Source organism: Rhinolophus sinicus, linkage group LG09, assembly GCF_036562045.2.
Source record: "Rhinolophus sinicus isolate RSC01 linkage group LG09, ASM3656204v1, whole genome shotgun sequence".
In the NCBI taxonomy this organism is placed as follows: Eukaryota; Metazoa; Chordata; class Mammalia; order Chiroptera; family Rhinolophidae; genus Rhinolophus; species Rhinolophus sinicus.
Window position 1 is genome coordinate 63,885,175 of NC_133758.1, and position 17,967 is coordinate 63,903,141.

The 17,967-nt window shown below is 35.3% G+C and overlaps 1 protein-coding gene across 1 annotated transcript in view; it reads right to left on the reverse strand.

Moving 5' to 3' along the window:
- The window catches only part of SUGCT (succinyl-CoA:glutarate-CoA transferase), an 866,747-nt gene that overhangs the window by 738,078 nt on the left and 110,702 nt on the right, over positions 1-17,967 (reverse strand). The window contains exon 8 of the mRNA XM_019710224.2: positions 15,047-15,190. Within this exon, the coding sequence (XP_019565783.2) occupies positions 15,047-15,190 (144 nt within the window). The remainder of the gene's footprint in view (positions 1-15,046; positions 15,191-17,967) is intronic.

Genomic DNA, 17,967 nt, shown 5'->3' on the forward strand with positions numbered 1-17,967 from the left:
ACATCTCAGAAATACAAAGGATTATAAGAAAATACTACTAACAATAATATGTCAAGAAATAGAACAATCTGGAAGAAATGGATCGATTCCTAGAAACTTACAATCTTCCAAGACTGAATCAATAAGAAACAGAAAATCTGAACAGATTACTACATAAGAAATCAAATCACTAATCAAAAAACTCACTACAACCAAAAGACCTGGACCAGATGGTTTCATAAGTGAATTTTACCATTCAAAGAAGAATTAACACCAATCCTTCTCAAACTATTATCAAAAATTAAAGAGGAAGGAAGGCTCCCAAGTTCATTTTACAAGGCCAACATTACCCTGACTCCAAAACCAGACAAAACATTACAAAAATAAAAAATGGCAATCCAACATCCCTCATGAACAAAAATGGAGAAAGTCACAACAGATTATTAGCAAACTGAATTCAACAATACATTAAAAAGAGCATACTCCATGATCAAGTAGGACTCATTCCAGGGATCCAAGATTGGTTGAATAACTGCAAGTCAATTAATGTGATACACCACATAAATAAAATGAAGAATAAAAATCATACAATTGTTCAATAATGCAGAAAAAGCATTTGACAAAATCCAGCATCCATTTTTGATAAAAACTCTCAGCAAAGTGGGAACAGAGGAAACATATTTCAACATGTTAAAGGTCATATATGACAAACATACAGCTAACATCATAGTCATCAGGGAAAAGCTAAAAGTGTTTTCCTTAAGATCAGGAACAAGACAAGAATGTCCACTTTCACCACTTTTATTCAACATAGTATTGGAAATCCTGGCCACAGCAATCAGACAAGAAAAAGAAATAAAAGGCATCAAAATTGAAAAAGAAGAAAGAAAAGTGTCATTAAGTGCAGATGTCATGATACTATATATGAAGAAACCTAAAGAGTCCACCAAAACTATTACAACTCATAAATGAATTTCTGAAAACAGGATAAAAAATTAATATTCAGAAATTAGTTGAATTTTTATACATGAATCTCGAACTATCAGAAGAGAAATTAAGAAAACAATCCCATTTACAATTGCATCAGAAAAATTAAGTACCTAGGAATAAATTTAAGCACGGAATTAAAACACCTGTACTCAGAAAACTGTAAGACATTGAAGAAATTGACAAACACACAAATAAATGGAAGCATATATCATGCTGTTGAATAGGAAGTATTAAAACAGTTAAAAAATGTCCATACTATCCAAAGCAATCTACACTTTCAATGCAATCCCTGTCAAAATACCAACAGCATTTTTCACAGAACTAGAACAAATAATCCTAAAATTTATATGGAACCACAAGACTCCAAACGGTCACAGCAATCTTGGGAAACAAGAACAAAGTTGGAGGTATCAACTACCTGATCTCAAACTATACTACAAGGCTATAGTATTCAAAACAACATGGTACTGGCATAAAAACAGGCACATAGATCAATGGAACACAATAGAGAGCCCAGAAATAAACTCCATGCCTATATGGTCATTTATGACAAAGGAGGCAAGAATATGCAATGGGGTTAAGACAGTCTATTTAATAAATGGTGCTGGGAAAACTGGGCAGACACCTGCAAAAAAATGAAAATGGATCACCTTCTTACACCATATACAAGAATAATCTCAAAAAGGATTAAAGACTTAAATGTAAGACCCCAAACCATAAAAGTCCTAGAATAAAACATAGGCAGTAAACTCTTTGATATCATTCTTAACAATATTTATCTTGGATATGTCTTCCCAAGCAAGGGAAAGAAAAGAAAAAACGAACAAACTGAAGAGTTTTTGCACAGTGATGGAAACCATCAGCAAACAAAAAGACAACCTACCAAATGGAAGAAGATACTTGCCAATAATAACTCTAATAAGGAATTAATATCCAAAATACATAAAGAACCCATACCACTCATCACACACACACAAACACACACACACACACACACACACACACACACACACACGCAACACAAAAAACAATTCGATTAAAAAATGGGCAGAGGACCTGAATAGACATTTCTCCAAATAGGAAAGATGGCCAATAGACATATGAAAAGATGCTTAACGTCAATAATAATCAGAGAAATGCAAATTAAAACCACAATGAGGTATCACCTTACTCCTGTCAGAATGGCTATCATCAATAAATCAATAGACAATAAATGTTGGCGAAGTTGTGGAGAAAAGGGAACCCTCATGTTCTGATGGTACAATAGCAAATTGGTGCAGCCACTATGGAAAACAGTTCGGAGGTTTCTCAAAAAATTAAAAATAAAACTACCTTATAACCCAGCAATTCCACTTCTGTGTATTTATCTGAAGAAATCCAAAACATGAATTTAAAAAGATACATGCACCCCTATGTTCATTGCAGCATTATTTACAATAGCCAAGATATGGAAGCAACCTTGTGTCCATGAATAGGTGATTGGCTAAAGAAGCAGTTATATATAAATATGTGTGTGTGTGTGTATGTGTGTGTGTGTATGTATAAACAAACAATGGACTATTAGTTGATCATAAAAAAGAATGAAATCTTACCATTTATAACAACCTAGATGGACCTCAAGGGTATTATAAGCAGAATAAGTCAGACAGAGAAAGACAAATGCCATTTAATTTCACTTATATAGAGAATCTAAAAAATAAAATAAACAAAATAGAAACAAACTCTCAGATACAGAGAACAAAGTGATGGTTGCCAGATGAGATGGGGACTGGAGGACTTGTGAAAATGGTGAAGGTTTTAAGAAGTACAAATTGGCAGTAACAAAATAGTCATGGTGAAGTAAAGTACAGCATAGGGAATATAGTCAATAATAGTCTAATAACTATATATGGTGCCAAGTGGGTACTAATTAGGGGGTCGCTGCATAAATTATATAAATGTCTAACCACTATGCGTACACCTGAAACTAATATTATATTGAATGTCAACTGTAATTAAAGTTTTTTTAATTTTTTATTTTCATATCAATTTCACATTTAGAAATAAAAATCTTCTGGGTATATTTTGTTAAATAAAATATATAATGAAAATTAATGCAATTTGTTCCTTTTCCTTTTTTAATGTGGCTATTACTAAAATTTTAATTACACTGTATGGATGTAGAATTTCTGTGATAGTTAATTTTGTGTCAACTTGCTTAGAATAAAGGGTGCCCAGATATCTGGTAAAATATTATTTCTGGGTGTGTCTCTGAGATTGTTTCCAGAATAACTCAGCATTTAAATAAAGAGTAAGTGAAGACTGCCCTCACTGATTTGAGCAGGCATCACCCAATCCAATGAGAGCCTGAATAAAACAAAAGCGTGGAAGAAAGGCAAATGTGTTCTAGACCTTGAATATCAGCTCTGTTGGTTCACAGGCCTTCAGACTCAGAATGAAGTACACCATTGGCTTTCCCATATCACACATGATATATGAGATATATATACTAGATATGAGATATATTTTATACACACACAAACACACACACACACATATGTATATGTGTGTATGTATGTGTGTGTGTATGTGTATACAGAGTGCCAAAAACATGCATACACATTTTATGAAAGGAAAAAACTGTACTAAAATTACACTGATGGCAACTACTTTGAGCACCTCTTGTAATTACAGAAGTCAAATGTGACTTTATTTATCTTTTGTTATCGGTATACAGTAGTACTTCAGTTTTCAAACATCTCCGTTGACGAGTATTTTGGTTTACAACGCCATAAACCAAGAAATAAATACTTCAGTTTTTGAACACACCTCGGAAGTCAAACACGTCATGTGGCTTCCGCTGAGTGCAAGATCCTGAGGCCTAGCTGTCGGCTGTTTTCAAACGTTTCAGAATTCGAACAGTCTTACGGTCTTACAAAATGGATTACGTTTGAAATCCAAGGTACCGCTGTATATTGAGCGTTACAATTTTAAAACAGTTTTTTTCTTTCTTAGAATGTTTTTCTCTTTCTTAAATTTTTTCTTTCTTAACATTTTTTTGACACCCTCTGTGTGTGTGTATACACACCTTGGGGTTCTCCAGGGAAACAGACAAATAGCAGATATGTATATATAAAAACAGAATTTCCAAAAAAGGTAAAATAAGTATCTGTGCCATAAAAGCAATTATAACACTGGCAAAATTCTCTAAATCAACTTTTTTATAACTCAGCAAATTAACTCAGAAATTTTAACTCAGAAAAATAACTCAATTTAAGTAGCAACAACAAACTTTATGATGTCTTATGTTGCCATATTACCATCCACCTCTCCTAACTTTTTGGTAGCCATGAAAACCAACAGACTCACAGGTAGTTATGAATACTACCAACCTGGAAGCCACAGAAGTGAGTAGAATGAATTTAGCTTATGAAAAAGCACCATCACCAGAAAATTGTCACTAATTAACCTGTCTGGCAGCGCCCTAGAAAAGCCCCATTTTCAGGTTTGCTTTATTTGACTTGCCCCAGAACTTAGTGCAGAATGCTATCTGAGAACATTTGTGAAAAAAAATCAGCAGTAACTGTTTAGTATCACAGCTAGTCAAGGAGGCAATACCAACTGGAGCAGACAGGATGCTGACCAAAAACTTAAAAGAGATGGGTAAAGAGATGTCCATAGGGAACGTTAGAAAGTTCCAACATATCTCTGGCATCTAGAAGGCTAGATGCACGTGCAACGCTGTGTGCATACACAAGAAAGACCTGAGAAGGTCTAATGTTTCACTTATAGCCAACCTCAAGATTTTGCACAAGCATGAAGTGCAGTCTAAGATAGAGTTGTAAACTCTGCCTCAACACACACAGAGTGTCCAAATGCTGGTAAGTATCAAGGCAGTTAAGTAATTCTCTGCCTAATCAGCAGCTTTTTGCTAAACTAAACACAGACTTCAGTGGGTATACAAGACAAAGGATAAAAACTTTATAGAATTCATTCATAAAAGTCACAAACAAACAACAACAAATAGCAACACCAACAAACCCTTGGGCAGGGGAGAGATCTGAATTCCACAGTTTCTACATTCTATTATTTAAAATATCCAGTTTTCAACCAAAAAAAAAATCTGAAACATTCAAAGAAATAGGAAACTATGGCCATGCAGAGTTGGGGGGGGGGGGGGGCGGGAGGAGAAGGCAGTCTATAGAAACTCTCTGAGGAAGCACCAGTGTTGTACTTACTAGATAAAGACTTTAAATCAGCTACCATAAATTTGTACAATGACCTAAAAGAACCACTGTCCAAAGAATTAAAGGAAAGTGTGAGAGTAACCATGAGATTGAAGTCCCAGAGGAGAGGAAAGAATAAAAGGGGAAGAATAAACATTTGAAAAAGTAATGGTCAAAAACATCCCCAATATTTTTAATTGTATTGGGGAATAATGGGGAACAGTGTGTTTCTCCAGGGCCCATCAGCTCCAAGTCATTGTCCTTCAATCTAGTTGTGGAGAGCGCAGCTCAGCTCCAAGTCCAGTCGCTGTTTTCAATCTTTAATTGCAGGGGGCACAGCCCACCATCCCATGCGGGAATTGAGCCAGCAACCTTGTTGAGAGCTCCCGCTCTAACCAACTGAGCCATCAGGCCGTCTCTCCAGAAGCTCAGTGGCAGCTCATTGTCTTCAATCTAGCTGTGGAGGGCGCAGCTCATTGGCCCATGTGGGAATGAAACCAGCAACCCTGTTGTTCAGAGCTCACACTCTAACTAACTGAGCCATCGGCCGCCCAAACATCCTGAATTTTTGGAAAACATTAACTTACACATCCAAGAAGCTCAATTAATTCCAAGCAGGGTACACTCAAAGAGATCCAAATCTAGACACATCTAAAACAAACTGGCAAAAGACAGAGACAAAGAGAGAATCTTGAAAGTCGCAAGACAGAATCAACTCACCACATGCAACAGATTCTTCATAGATTAATACCTGATTTCTCATTAGAAATCATATATGCCAGACAGCAATGGAATAACATATTCAAAGTGCTGGGGCAGCGGGGGCGGAGATCAGGAACACTGTCAACTAAGAATTCTATATCTGGCAAAATTACCCTTCAAAAATAAAGGAGAAATTAACAGTCCTAGATAAACAAAAAATGAAAGAATTTGTTGCTAGCAAACCTGCCCCCCAAGAAATAACAAAAGCAGTCTCTTCAGGCTGAAATGAAAAAAACACTAGAGAATACACAAATCCACAAAAAGAAATAAAGAGCACCAGTAAAGCTAACTAAAATAATTAAACATAAAAGACAGTATAAATGTATTTTGTTTATAATTTTTTTCTTCTCCTACCTGATTTAAAGAGAACTGAGCATAGCTATAGTGATAAATCTGTGCTGACGGGTATACAATGCATAAAGATGCAATTTCTATAACAATAACAGCACAAAGAAGAGTGGAGAAAGCAAAGTTATATTGGAGCAAAGTTTTTATATACTATTCAAATTAAATTGGTATTAATCTAAATTAGATTGTCTTAGATTAAGATGCTAATTGGAATTCCCGGGGCAACACAGAAAATTATACATATACATGGAGAGAGAGAATGAGAATTAAAATAGTACACTAGAAAATATCTATTCAACAAAAAAGGGCATTAATGTAGGAAGAGAGAAACAAAGAAGATATAAGACATATAGAAAACAGTAGCAAAATGGCAAATTTTTTTAAAAAGCAGAGGTTGGCAAAATGCATACAACAAATTAATCCAGCTATATTCTGTCTATAAGAGATATACTTTAGATCCAAAGACTCAAAAGGAGCAAAAGTAAAAAAATTAAAAAAGATATACCATGTGTTATAGGCTGAACTGTTTCTCCCCAAAACTTCGTACACTGAAGTTATAACCTCACCTCAGACTTTGACCCAATTTGAAGAGAGGGTCTTTTGAGAGGTAAACAAGTTAAAATGAGGTCATTAGGATGTGCCTTAATCCAATATAACTGATGTCTTTATAAAAAGAGAAAATTTGGACACAGATACGTGCAGAAGGAAGATGATGTGAAAACACAAGGAAAGATGGCCATCAAGGAGAGGCCTGGAACAGATCCTTCCCTCACACCCCACAGAAGAAATCAACCCTGACAACACCTTGATCTTAAAGTTCAATCCTGTAGAATTGTGAGAAAAATAAATCTTGTTGTTTAAATCATCCAGTCTATGGTCTTTTTATGGCTGCCTTAGCAAATAATACATCATGAAAATAGTAACCAAAAAACACATGGAGTACATACAAATATCAGACAAAACAGACTTTAAGATAAAAATTGTTACTAGAAGCAAATTAATACATTTCATAACGCTAAAATGGTCAATTTATCAGGAAGAAATAACAATTATAAACATACATAATTATTTACATATAAGCACCAAAAACATAAAGCAAAACTCACAGAACCAAAGGAAGAGACAATCCAACAATGAAACTTAAATGCCCCACTTTCAATAATGGCTAAAACAACTAGGCAGAAAATCAACTAAGAAACAGAAGATTTGAAATGCAAAAATGCAAATCAAAACCACTTTGCACACTTTAATAGCTAAAGTAAAAATTACAGAGAATAGAAAGTTCTGGCAAGGATGTACAGAAATTGGAAACCTCATAAATTGCTGGTGGGATTGTAAAATAGTGCCTCTGTTTTAGAAAAAATTCCTCAAATGTTACACATAACATTACCATATAAACCAATCAGACCTAAGAGACATCTATATGACACTTCACAACAACAGCAGAATATACAATCTTCTCAAGCACACCTGGAACGTCTTGCAAGATGGACCATACATTAGGCCAAAAACAATCCTCAGTAAATTTAAAAGGACTGAAATCACATAAAGAATGTTCTCTAACTACAACGAAATGAAGTGGGATTTTAATAACAGAAGGGTATGTGGGAAATTCACAAACAGGTGAAACTTAAACAACATAGTCCTAAAAACCAATGGAACAAAGGAGAAATCACAAAGTAAATTAGAAAGTAATTTGAGATGATTAAAAATGAAAACATAATAACTAGAACTTAGGAGATGAAGCTAAAATAATTCCTACAGAAAAATTTATACCTGAAAATGCCTATATTAAAAAAGAAAAAGGCCCAAATCAATAACTTAACATTCCACCTTATGACATCAGAAAAAGATGAGCAAACTAAACCCAAAACTAGCACAAGAAAAAAAATAATAAATTGCAGAAATAAATGAAAGAGAATATAGACACCAACAGAGAAAATCAGTGAAAATCAGAGTAGGTTTGTGGGTAAGATCAACAAAATTAACAAACCTTAAGCTACACTGACCAAGAAAGAAAGAAAGATTCAAGTTCTAAGAAAAAGAGGAAGAAAAGAGGGAACATCTCTACTGGCCTTATAAAAATGAAAAGAATTATATATGAACATGATGCCAGTGTATTAATAATAAATTAAATAACCTAAAGGATGTGCACAAAATCCTGCAAAGACACAAATTACTAAAACTGAACAAAAAATAAATAGAAAAAATTGAATGAACATATAACATGAAGAGAAAATGAATTAGTAATCACAAAACTCACAACAAATAATAAGCCCAGGCTTTTTATAGCTTCACTGATGAATTCTATCAAACAATTAAAGAATTAGTAATGATTCTTCACAAACTCTCAAAAACTAGGAGATAAGGAAACAACTTATTTTATGAGATGAGTATCACCAAAACCAAAAACTGAGAAACACATCAGAAGTAAACTTCAGATAAATTCCCCCTTTTGAATCCAGACCCCAAAATGATCAGCAACATCCTAGCAAACCAAATACAGTAACACATACAAAGTATTGTATAATATGACAAAGTGAGATTTTTTCCCAGGATTGCAAAATTGGTACATGTACAAAAACTAATCAATGTGAACTGTTAATCAATCAATGTTAGCCAGTAATCAAAAACATATTAATAGGAATTAAGAGCAAACCAAATAATGATCTCAATAGCATTTGCCAAAATCTAGCAAAACAAGGAAAGTAATAAGATAATAGCAGGAATTGCATTTGCCAAAATCTACACCTTTTCATGATAAAAACATTCAGTAAGCCAGGAGTAAAGGGATCTTCTTCAACCTGATTAAAGTACATGAAAAAAACCCAGCTAGCATCATACATGCTGGTAAAAAACTTAACTTTTTGCCTTGAAATCAGGAAAAAGAAAAGTATGTCTGTTCTTTCCACTTCTGTTCCACAGTACACTGGGGTCCTTTCTACCTATGGCAATGAGGCAAGAAAAAGAGACAAAAGACATTGGTGTTGGAAAGGAAGAAGTAACGCTATCTCTGTTCGCAGATGACATGAAAATCCTGTCGTATCCACTAAAATACTCTTAGAACTAAAAAAGCTAGGCCCAGCAAGGTTGCAAGATACAAGATCAATGTACACTCATCATGTTAAATTCTATTGCTCAGTGTTGATCACGTTACTTATTAAAATCATTCTCCCAAAGACAAGCCAAGACGTATTATCTTCGTACATCCCTTTTAAGAGCTAAAACATATTCCCAGACATCCTTATCCACCAGAACATTGCCAGGAATAACAGCATTCCTGGCACTGGGCACTCAATAAATGGAGAAGTCCTAGGAGGGCCTTACACTCTTAGGGATAGTAGAAGAGCAGCACAGCCTCTGGACCAAGACAGCTCGGGTCCCAGCTCTGCGCCTCACTGGCTCTGAGACACACACTCACCGAATAAAATGGGAATGACAGAGCTGCTGGGGAAATGAATTAGTAAATATATGCAATGTGCTCAGAGCAGGGTCTAGCATAAAGTAAATGTGATGTAAATTTTACTATGTTATTCAAGTCACTCTCAAAAATTCAACTGTGGAGAATATAAACAGCCTGTAGAATGCAGCACCTTCTCCAAAGTCAGCATGTTTACAGCTTTCTCCCAACACTGCACCTTGGAAGATTCTGCTATAATTACAGCACTCTTCTTCCAGAACCTGTCTCAGCCCTCTCAGTACCCGTGTCCACTCTGCCCAAGTGGCAGAAAACATGACAGCTGTCTGCGGTCCTGTGCTGTTTCTATTTTCATTCTACCAAAACTGCACCAGAACTCAACTCTTGCTCAACCGGCTTGACCTCATACCCTGCCAAGAAATTCCCTCCCCCCAAGAAAGAACAGTCTGTTAACCACTCCTAGCTTTTAATGGGCCCACTAACTGTACAATATTGAGTTATTGTTTAAATGTTACACTCCATGTTTATTCTTCAGATAAGTATGAATGGTCAGTGCCAACGTCACCTTCTAGGGGACATCTTCCAGTCAGTCACGGCTGCTTTCTGTCGGTTCCTGGAACACGCCACGTTTTGTCCTGCTTCAGTCCTTTGCATGCACTGTTCCCTCTTTCTGGAATAATCTTGCCCTGGCTAACAGAAGTGACTCTGTTTTCTTTATCAAAATGTTTATTTCCTTCTGCAAATTTATCACTTATTACTTGTTTGCTGCCTACGAGTGTATCTCCAACTACAATGTAGATTCCATGGGGCAGGACACTTGCGTGATTATTTATCATTTACTGTATCCTCTGGTATAGAGGAACAGGGATGAATGGATGGCTGGATAGATGGGTGGAGCAGATCTGATTTAATTTCTTACTCCCTAAAGTGAATATCAATAGGTTAAAAAAAAATGGAGATCAGAATAACACTTCACGTGAAAATATTTTTAGTATATGGCATTTACCACAATAGAAAAGTAAATTAAAGCATTTTAGAACATTTTATATGGAAAATGGTTGAAACCAAAGCATTTTCCCTCTAGCCCTTAGTCACCTAGAAAATGAAATCAACCAGAATGCCCAAATTGCTAAGCACTCCAACTAATCAAGATCTTATTATACATTGCTGGCATGTAATGACTCTAGGCTAAAAAATATTTTAAAATTACTCGCCATTATACCTCATACAGCTTCTGTGAAGAAGTGATTTCCTAGAAATTAAATCTAAGCCCCCATGCTCAATGTTAGTGGCTACTTATCCTTCAGCTACAATGATGGTTTAAGAGTTAGGGCCAAATGGACACATTCCACTAGGATCAGTTGGTTCATAACTTATGGCAGACAAAGAGCCACCATTAACTAGCCAATACAGAAGGATACGATTACTACCTTTTATTCTACATAAAATTTTCCGACTCTAGAAAATACAAAGATGAAGGTGAAATCCATTAACTTAGCAATGAAAACAAATTGTTCTAACTCTACTTAAACTCACCTTTAGGAACAGTCACTTAAATCCATTATTCTATAGGATTCTACAAGGTCAAAATCTAATTTCAGTGAATATTTGTCAATACCAATGGATCTTTCTCCTCCAATTTATTTTATATCTTGATGTTAATTATATTTCTATTTTTCAAAACATTTTAAAAGCACCAAATTATTTCCAACTATCTAACAAGAGAATTAAATTAGATTACTGTGAAATTTATTCTCTCATTTTATTCTTTTCTCCTTTCAGATATTCTCCCACTAGTAATTAACAATTATTACTGAAAACTATTAAATAGTCACTTGAAAAAGGGTGAATTTTATGATATGTAAAATATAACTCATTGAAATTGTAATAAAATATATATAGAATAAAAAAAGAAAAGCAGAAACAGAGGTGTATCTAAAAACACAAAAAAAGATAAAATTCAGATTACTATATTTGTTTGAAATTCAAATAAAGATGTGCTATAATAATGAGAGTTAAAATTTTATCTACTCTAAATATGAACAATATTATAAACATGGAGAAAGAACGTGAAAATAATTACTGAAGTTTGGTGTTAAAAAAAAACTAACTCATTGTAGTAGTAATTATGGGAACCTGGTTGCAATTAAGTACAGGAAGGATATTAAGGCTTCCAAAGATATTTCTGTAAGCCACAACAGAAGAATAAGAGCAACAGAATAATTGGAACCATATCCAAACCCACTTCCTTGTTATTTACCAATATCATCTAAAGAATACTGTTTAGATGCTGACGTTAGACAATCTTCAGTTGACAACTTTAAATCATATAAAGACTAAAAAAAATTTTTTTAAACCAAAGAATTTTATGACAAGGGTTAAAAGTTTATAGCCATGAAACTACAAAAAATTTGGTGCCCACTAAAAACCACATCCCGGCAACTGTCATGTGTATATAATGTAACTTTTATTGTGGTTGAGGCAATCATCTCTGAGTTAATAATTAGCTACTATTCAAATCAAGTGTAGTTTGTCCATTGTACACTAGACTGCTTTTAAGAGAGGGAGTACAAAATTTCATTTTTAGCAACTGATATTAAATGTTACAATCATTCATTTGTCATCCTATGTAATGCAATCAAAAGGACTGGAAAGGTATGTTTTTTACCACTGTATGAAATCACAATCATTTTCCAGGCAGCTAAAATTAAGTTCAAATGTTATCTACTTAACGTAGGGGAACATCTATACAAAAAAACTTTTTTTAAGTTTTTAAAAAATACCAAGCTCACAGATGCAGAGAACAGATTGGAGGTTGCCAGAGGTGGCAGTGAGTATAGGCAAAATGGGTAAAAGGGATCAAAAGGTACAAACTTCCAGTTATAAAATAAATAAATCATAAGGATGTAATGTGCAGCATGGTGACTATAGTTATTATTAATGAATTGTATATTTGAAAGTCGCTAAGAGAATAGATCTTAAAAGTTCTCATCACACAAAAAAAGAAATTGTAACATGTATGGTAATGGATGTTAATTAGAACTTTTGATCATTTCACAGTACAAACAAATATCAAATCACTATGGTGTACACCTCAAATTAATTTAATGTAACATGTCAATTATACCTCAATTTTTAAAAAGGTAGTTAATGAGTCTTAGATACACTAATAATCTTAGCAACCTCCAACTAGGTTAGCTGAAGCACAACAGGCTAAATCACTGCTACGATGTTTTCCAAAAGCAAATCATCTCAAGTACGTATCCTAAGTCAATGGTTTTCTACCTTTTTCTAATCTTCCCTAGCAAACCTAGTGGCTAATGAGACCTACCCATTGGTAATACAGTTCTCCATCTGATCTCAAAAGATTGGGTGAGCCTGCTATTTGACAAATACTGGGCTGGGCTTTGAGGATACCACTGTAAGCAAGAACAAATACTATTCCTGCACTTATGAAACTGACAGTCTCAAGGAGCAACATAAACAACAATTATAGACACACACCCAAAATGGCTAGAATGTAAAAATAAAAACGGCTGGCATGTATGTCTGTATGCGTATGTATGCATATGTTTGCACTTACTATACCCTCACTCTGAAACACCTACCTGAACCAACAACTCCCAGGGAACCATAGACTTCCATTCTGTGAATTACTGTGTTAGGTGCTAGAAGAGAATTAAACTCAACAATACGCTAAAAAGGTAATTTTTCCAAAGCTAATTCATCATTGACATAGAAGTAAAGCAGTCTAGGTAGAGATCTGCAGACCTAGTAGAGTCCCAAATCCAGGTCCAGCTACAAAATTTGCAAATACTGGTACAAAATGAATAATGTATGTAGGGCCTCTTGTTCAAAGTTATTAAGAATTTCAAGGCAATGTAAACAGAACAATTAAACTAAGCCTCAGGCCCTCTGTGACTGCACAGGTTACACACCCGTGAAATTTTCATGGCATTAACTGCACATGCAACCTTCAACCAGTCACTTAACCTATGTCAGGTTCCTTACAGCTACAAAACTAGTGGAAGTAAGAAAAAAACTTCAGCTTATTCCCACAACTAACATTTGTGTTTCTCTGTTAAGGAGAGAGATCATTCATTTGGAGAGATTCCTTTGCCCTTTTATATAACCATTAAAATTCTGACTGTCTCAAAACTAGTGTTGAAAACATATACACAGTATTTCACCTTCATTCATATTGATGTCTTTAGCCCTGTGTATACCTCCTTAATTTTATCTAAGAGAAAAAAATCTCCAAAGTACTGCTCTAAGTTTACTATTTTCCCATGTATACCATTTAAATCTTTAATTCCCAACAGAGTTCTCTCTCTATAAAGTGACTTTTCCCACAGTAAAATGTCTCCTTTTACAAATTAGACATTTTCTTTTTTTCTATCCCTGAAAAATTACCTAGTCAGAATCAACTTCCATATATGGTATAGCAGCTGGTTTTGCTCCAGTAAAAAAGAGGTAAAATGTCCATTTGAGAGTGAGTTAACCTTTTTATTCCACTAGCTTAGAATTTAGCATAACATAATTGATAACTACCTAAACCAGGTAACCTGGAGTCCATGGAAAGAATTCTGGGAACTAATTGACTTGAATGGAAAAATATATATATCTTTATTTTCATCAACATCTAAATAAAGTTTAGCATTTTCTTCAATTACAAATGTAGGCAACAAACCACATGAGTATTAGCAGTACCTATGACTTCATCACCAATAAACGTCATATACGTTTTTGTATATTACAGTTATTGCATGTATCTTAAATGTCGTTAATATTCAACACTACCTCAAAACTGCAACAGTTATTGGACCCACTGAGAGAACTTGCGGTTTGATGTGTTTATAAAAAATTATATGTGGTATAACACAAAATTGGTTTTTACACTGAAATAACTACATTTCAATATAATTAGCTTCCTTTGTAATCCTAAGTATACCATTTTATACATTTAAAAACATAATTCTGAGAAAAGGTCTACAGACTTCACCAGAATACCCAAAAGGTCCATGGCACACAAAAAGTAAAGAAGTTACAAATTCATGTTACAATAAAATAGAAACAACCGTATTCTCATTTTACAAGTAGTAATAGACCTATTTAATTACAGTCCTTAAAATCTAGTTCAACAGCAATATCTACATACAACAAAATCTTCATGGTCCATTTATTTTAATATGACAACAATTAAGTACACCAAAACAAAACAGTTTTTTGGTGTTTTCTGTTTTGTTTTTATTTTTGCAGATGCACCCATTGAATTTGATATGAAAGAATATAACCCAGATACATGTTTTTACACCACCATCTAAAATGTTATTTGGATTGGTACCTGAGATGACAGTAGGTTACAATCAATGAACAGTCCTTTTCCAGTTTTATATCTTTGTATCAATCCAGCCATAATGGCTCCACATGCATACAGGCCAGTGGCAAGATCAGTCATGGCCACTCCTGGACGAACTGGATCGCCATCCTAATTTAAGATTTGGGTTGGAAAAAGACAGAGAAAATTTAAAATTAAAACCATCTATGATTTCTCAAATATTCCAAGGTCAAATAGAGGAAAGAACTACATATGACGTGCACATGCACACACGCACACAAACATGCAAGAAATACAACAAACTACTATTATAGATATCTGTTGGTGGTAAGGATATATTTATATTTACTGTATATTTACTGTATTTCTCACCCCACCCTCTACCAACCAAACTAAACCAAAGCAAATGAAATAAAAGATTTTTTTAAACATGTCTGAAGTTCCTTCTTAATATATTTTATCTTGTTTATACTAAAATAGTAAATAATTGAACTTGAATTTAAACGAGTCAATCTGTTGGTGAGGAAAGAGTTAAAGTAGTATATTTTTCCCATGTTGGGGAGGAGGCTGGGGTGGAGAGAAGGTGTAATCTCCTTATAAGCATGCTAATAACTGGCAAATATACTAATGATATTTGCTTTAAAAAAAAAAAAAAGAAAGCACTTACCCACATAAGGCTTTTATCAGGATACTCCTGAGTTAGAATTACTAAATTACTATGGCAAACAAACCTAGAATTCTTATTGGTCTAAGAAGTATAGCAGATATTATTTATGGGTATGGGGAATAAGCTATGCAATTATCTGAGTATAAAATGGAGATGTTTCACAGCCTGCAGCATTCTTCTCTTTTGTATGAAGTAACCCATGTATGTCATTAGAAATCTTAGCTACTGCTCTGTGATTGAAAGTTTTGTCTGTTGTGGGAAGAAAGGATCTGGGGACCTCTCTCAATTTCCAGGACTTCTTTCTGCTTCTCCTGTGTCTTTTCATTGCTGTATCCTTGAAATTACAAGTAAACCTTAATGATGATTAACATCCACAATTCATGTCAGTCTGATTTGACAATCCAATCCTTGACCCATATATGTAAAGATACTAGAACAGTACCCAGCAAACGATAAGTACCCATTAAAAATTAGCTATCGAAATTATCATCAGCATCATTATCAGTCACAGTTACATCTGACAGTTCCTATTTTCCACTACCTTGAATTCTGCTAAGGCTCTCACTGTACCAAATACCTAAAAAACTTACATTTAACACTTCATCTCATTGATACATTCATTCATTCACTTCCTGACTCATTATGCCATTCATTTACAGAAGCTAATTTTTCCTTTTCTGAAGCCCACACATAAACTATATTAACCATTTTACAACACTACTAAATAATGTTAAAAGCAAGTAACTGCAAGGAAAACAATGCTATGAAAATTGGAAACTTCTGGCAGCTTTCTAACTATCATTATTGGCAAAACATGTATTGTAGTAGTTTGAATCAGTAAATTTAGAATTTAATGTCATTGGGATTTACGATTATTTAATGTGTTAACAGTGAGACACACAGACGTGATCAAAATGGGGGCGTGAGGTGAGCCTCTGGAAATCTCCCCTGGAATTTACAACAAATGGAACAGCTATAACTCCAAAAAGGACACCCTGCACAGCAGACAGGCAACACGAAGAGGCCCACTACTTAATTCACCTAAAGGTAGGCAAATTGAGCAAACAGGGGAGGAGGGAAGGGAGAAGTGCAGAGACGGAGCTGTGCGGGCGCAGGACGCAGATCTAGCTCAGTGCTCCGAGCTCGCCGCATCCCGGAGCTACCGCAGCTGCAGGAGAGAGAAGAACTCGGACTGCTAGGGCTCCGCTTATGGCCCACAGGGCTGAGGGCACAGCATATAACATGGCTGAACCCAATGCTCACGGCAGAGACCTCAGAGCAAAGACTGAGGGAAGAAGGCTGAATATGGTGGCTTAAGCCCTCACTGCCGAGCAGAGAACAGAAGCCTTAGACACTGAGACTACCCGCCGCCTCCCTACCCTCCCAGAGCTCGCCCCGACCCAACTGCCCAATACTAGAAACAGAACAGTAGCAGTGTCAGATCAAAAGAACAGAATATTTGCTGTTCTGAGAACTGTGGACCACAGACACAGATTTGCAGCCCAACTAGCTCCAGCAAAGGGAAGGGAGCTGTGTAAACGGGACCAGCTGTGGTGGTGGTCGCCGCCATACTTTGTGCCACCTCTCACAACTCACCCCGCCCCTGTCCCCACCTATCTGGGCAGATCCCTGCAGGGGTAAACAGAACTGCGTAAACACACAGACTCTGAATGTGGTGCAAGAAGAGCTTTAGAACTTCAAAAGCTCTCCACATCCCCACACGGACACTGCGCCCTGTGACCCAGGCGAACTATTAACAGAGGAGAAGCCCATCTCCGAGGGAATCCCCCCATTGTATGAGAAGCTGGAATAGTGCAGAGAAAACATAGCACTACCGTGTGAGAGAGAAAAAAAGGCTACAGTCGGAGAGAAAATAAAACATTCTACCAACAAGTACTGGAAAACAAAAGAAAGACCTCTTCCTGTCAACCCGTTGCAGAAGCCACTCCTGTAGATATCTGGGAAGAGAAATAATAAATCAGTAATTGCCATGAATACTAAAGCAACAAGATAGCTCAGAAACAAAGTGAAAAGTCTCCTGAAAAGGAACTTAAAGATAGGGAAATATGTGACTTAAATGACAGAGAATTCAAGATTGCAGTTCTGAAAAAACTCAACGAGATACAAGAAAACACAGAAAGGCAGTTTAAAGAACTCAGAAACACAATCAAAGAACAACATGAGCATTTTATGAAAGAGATTGAAATTTTAAAAAAGAACCAAATAGAATTTCTGGAGATTAAGAACTCAATAGAAGAAA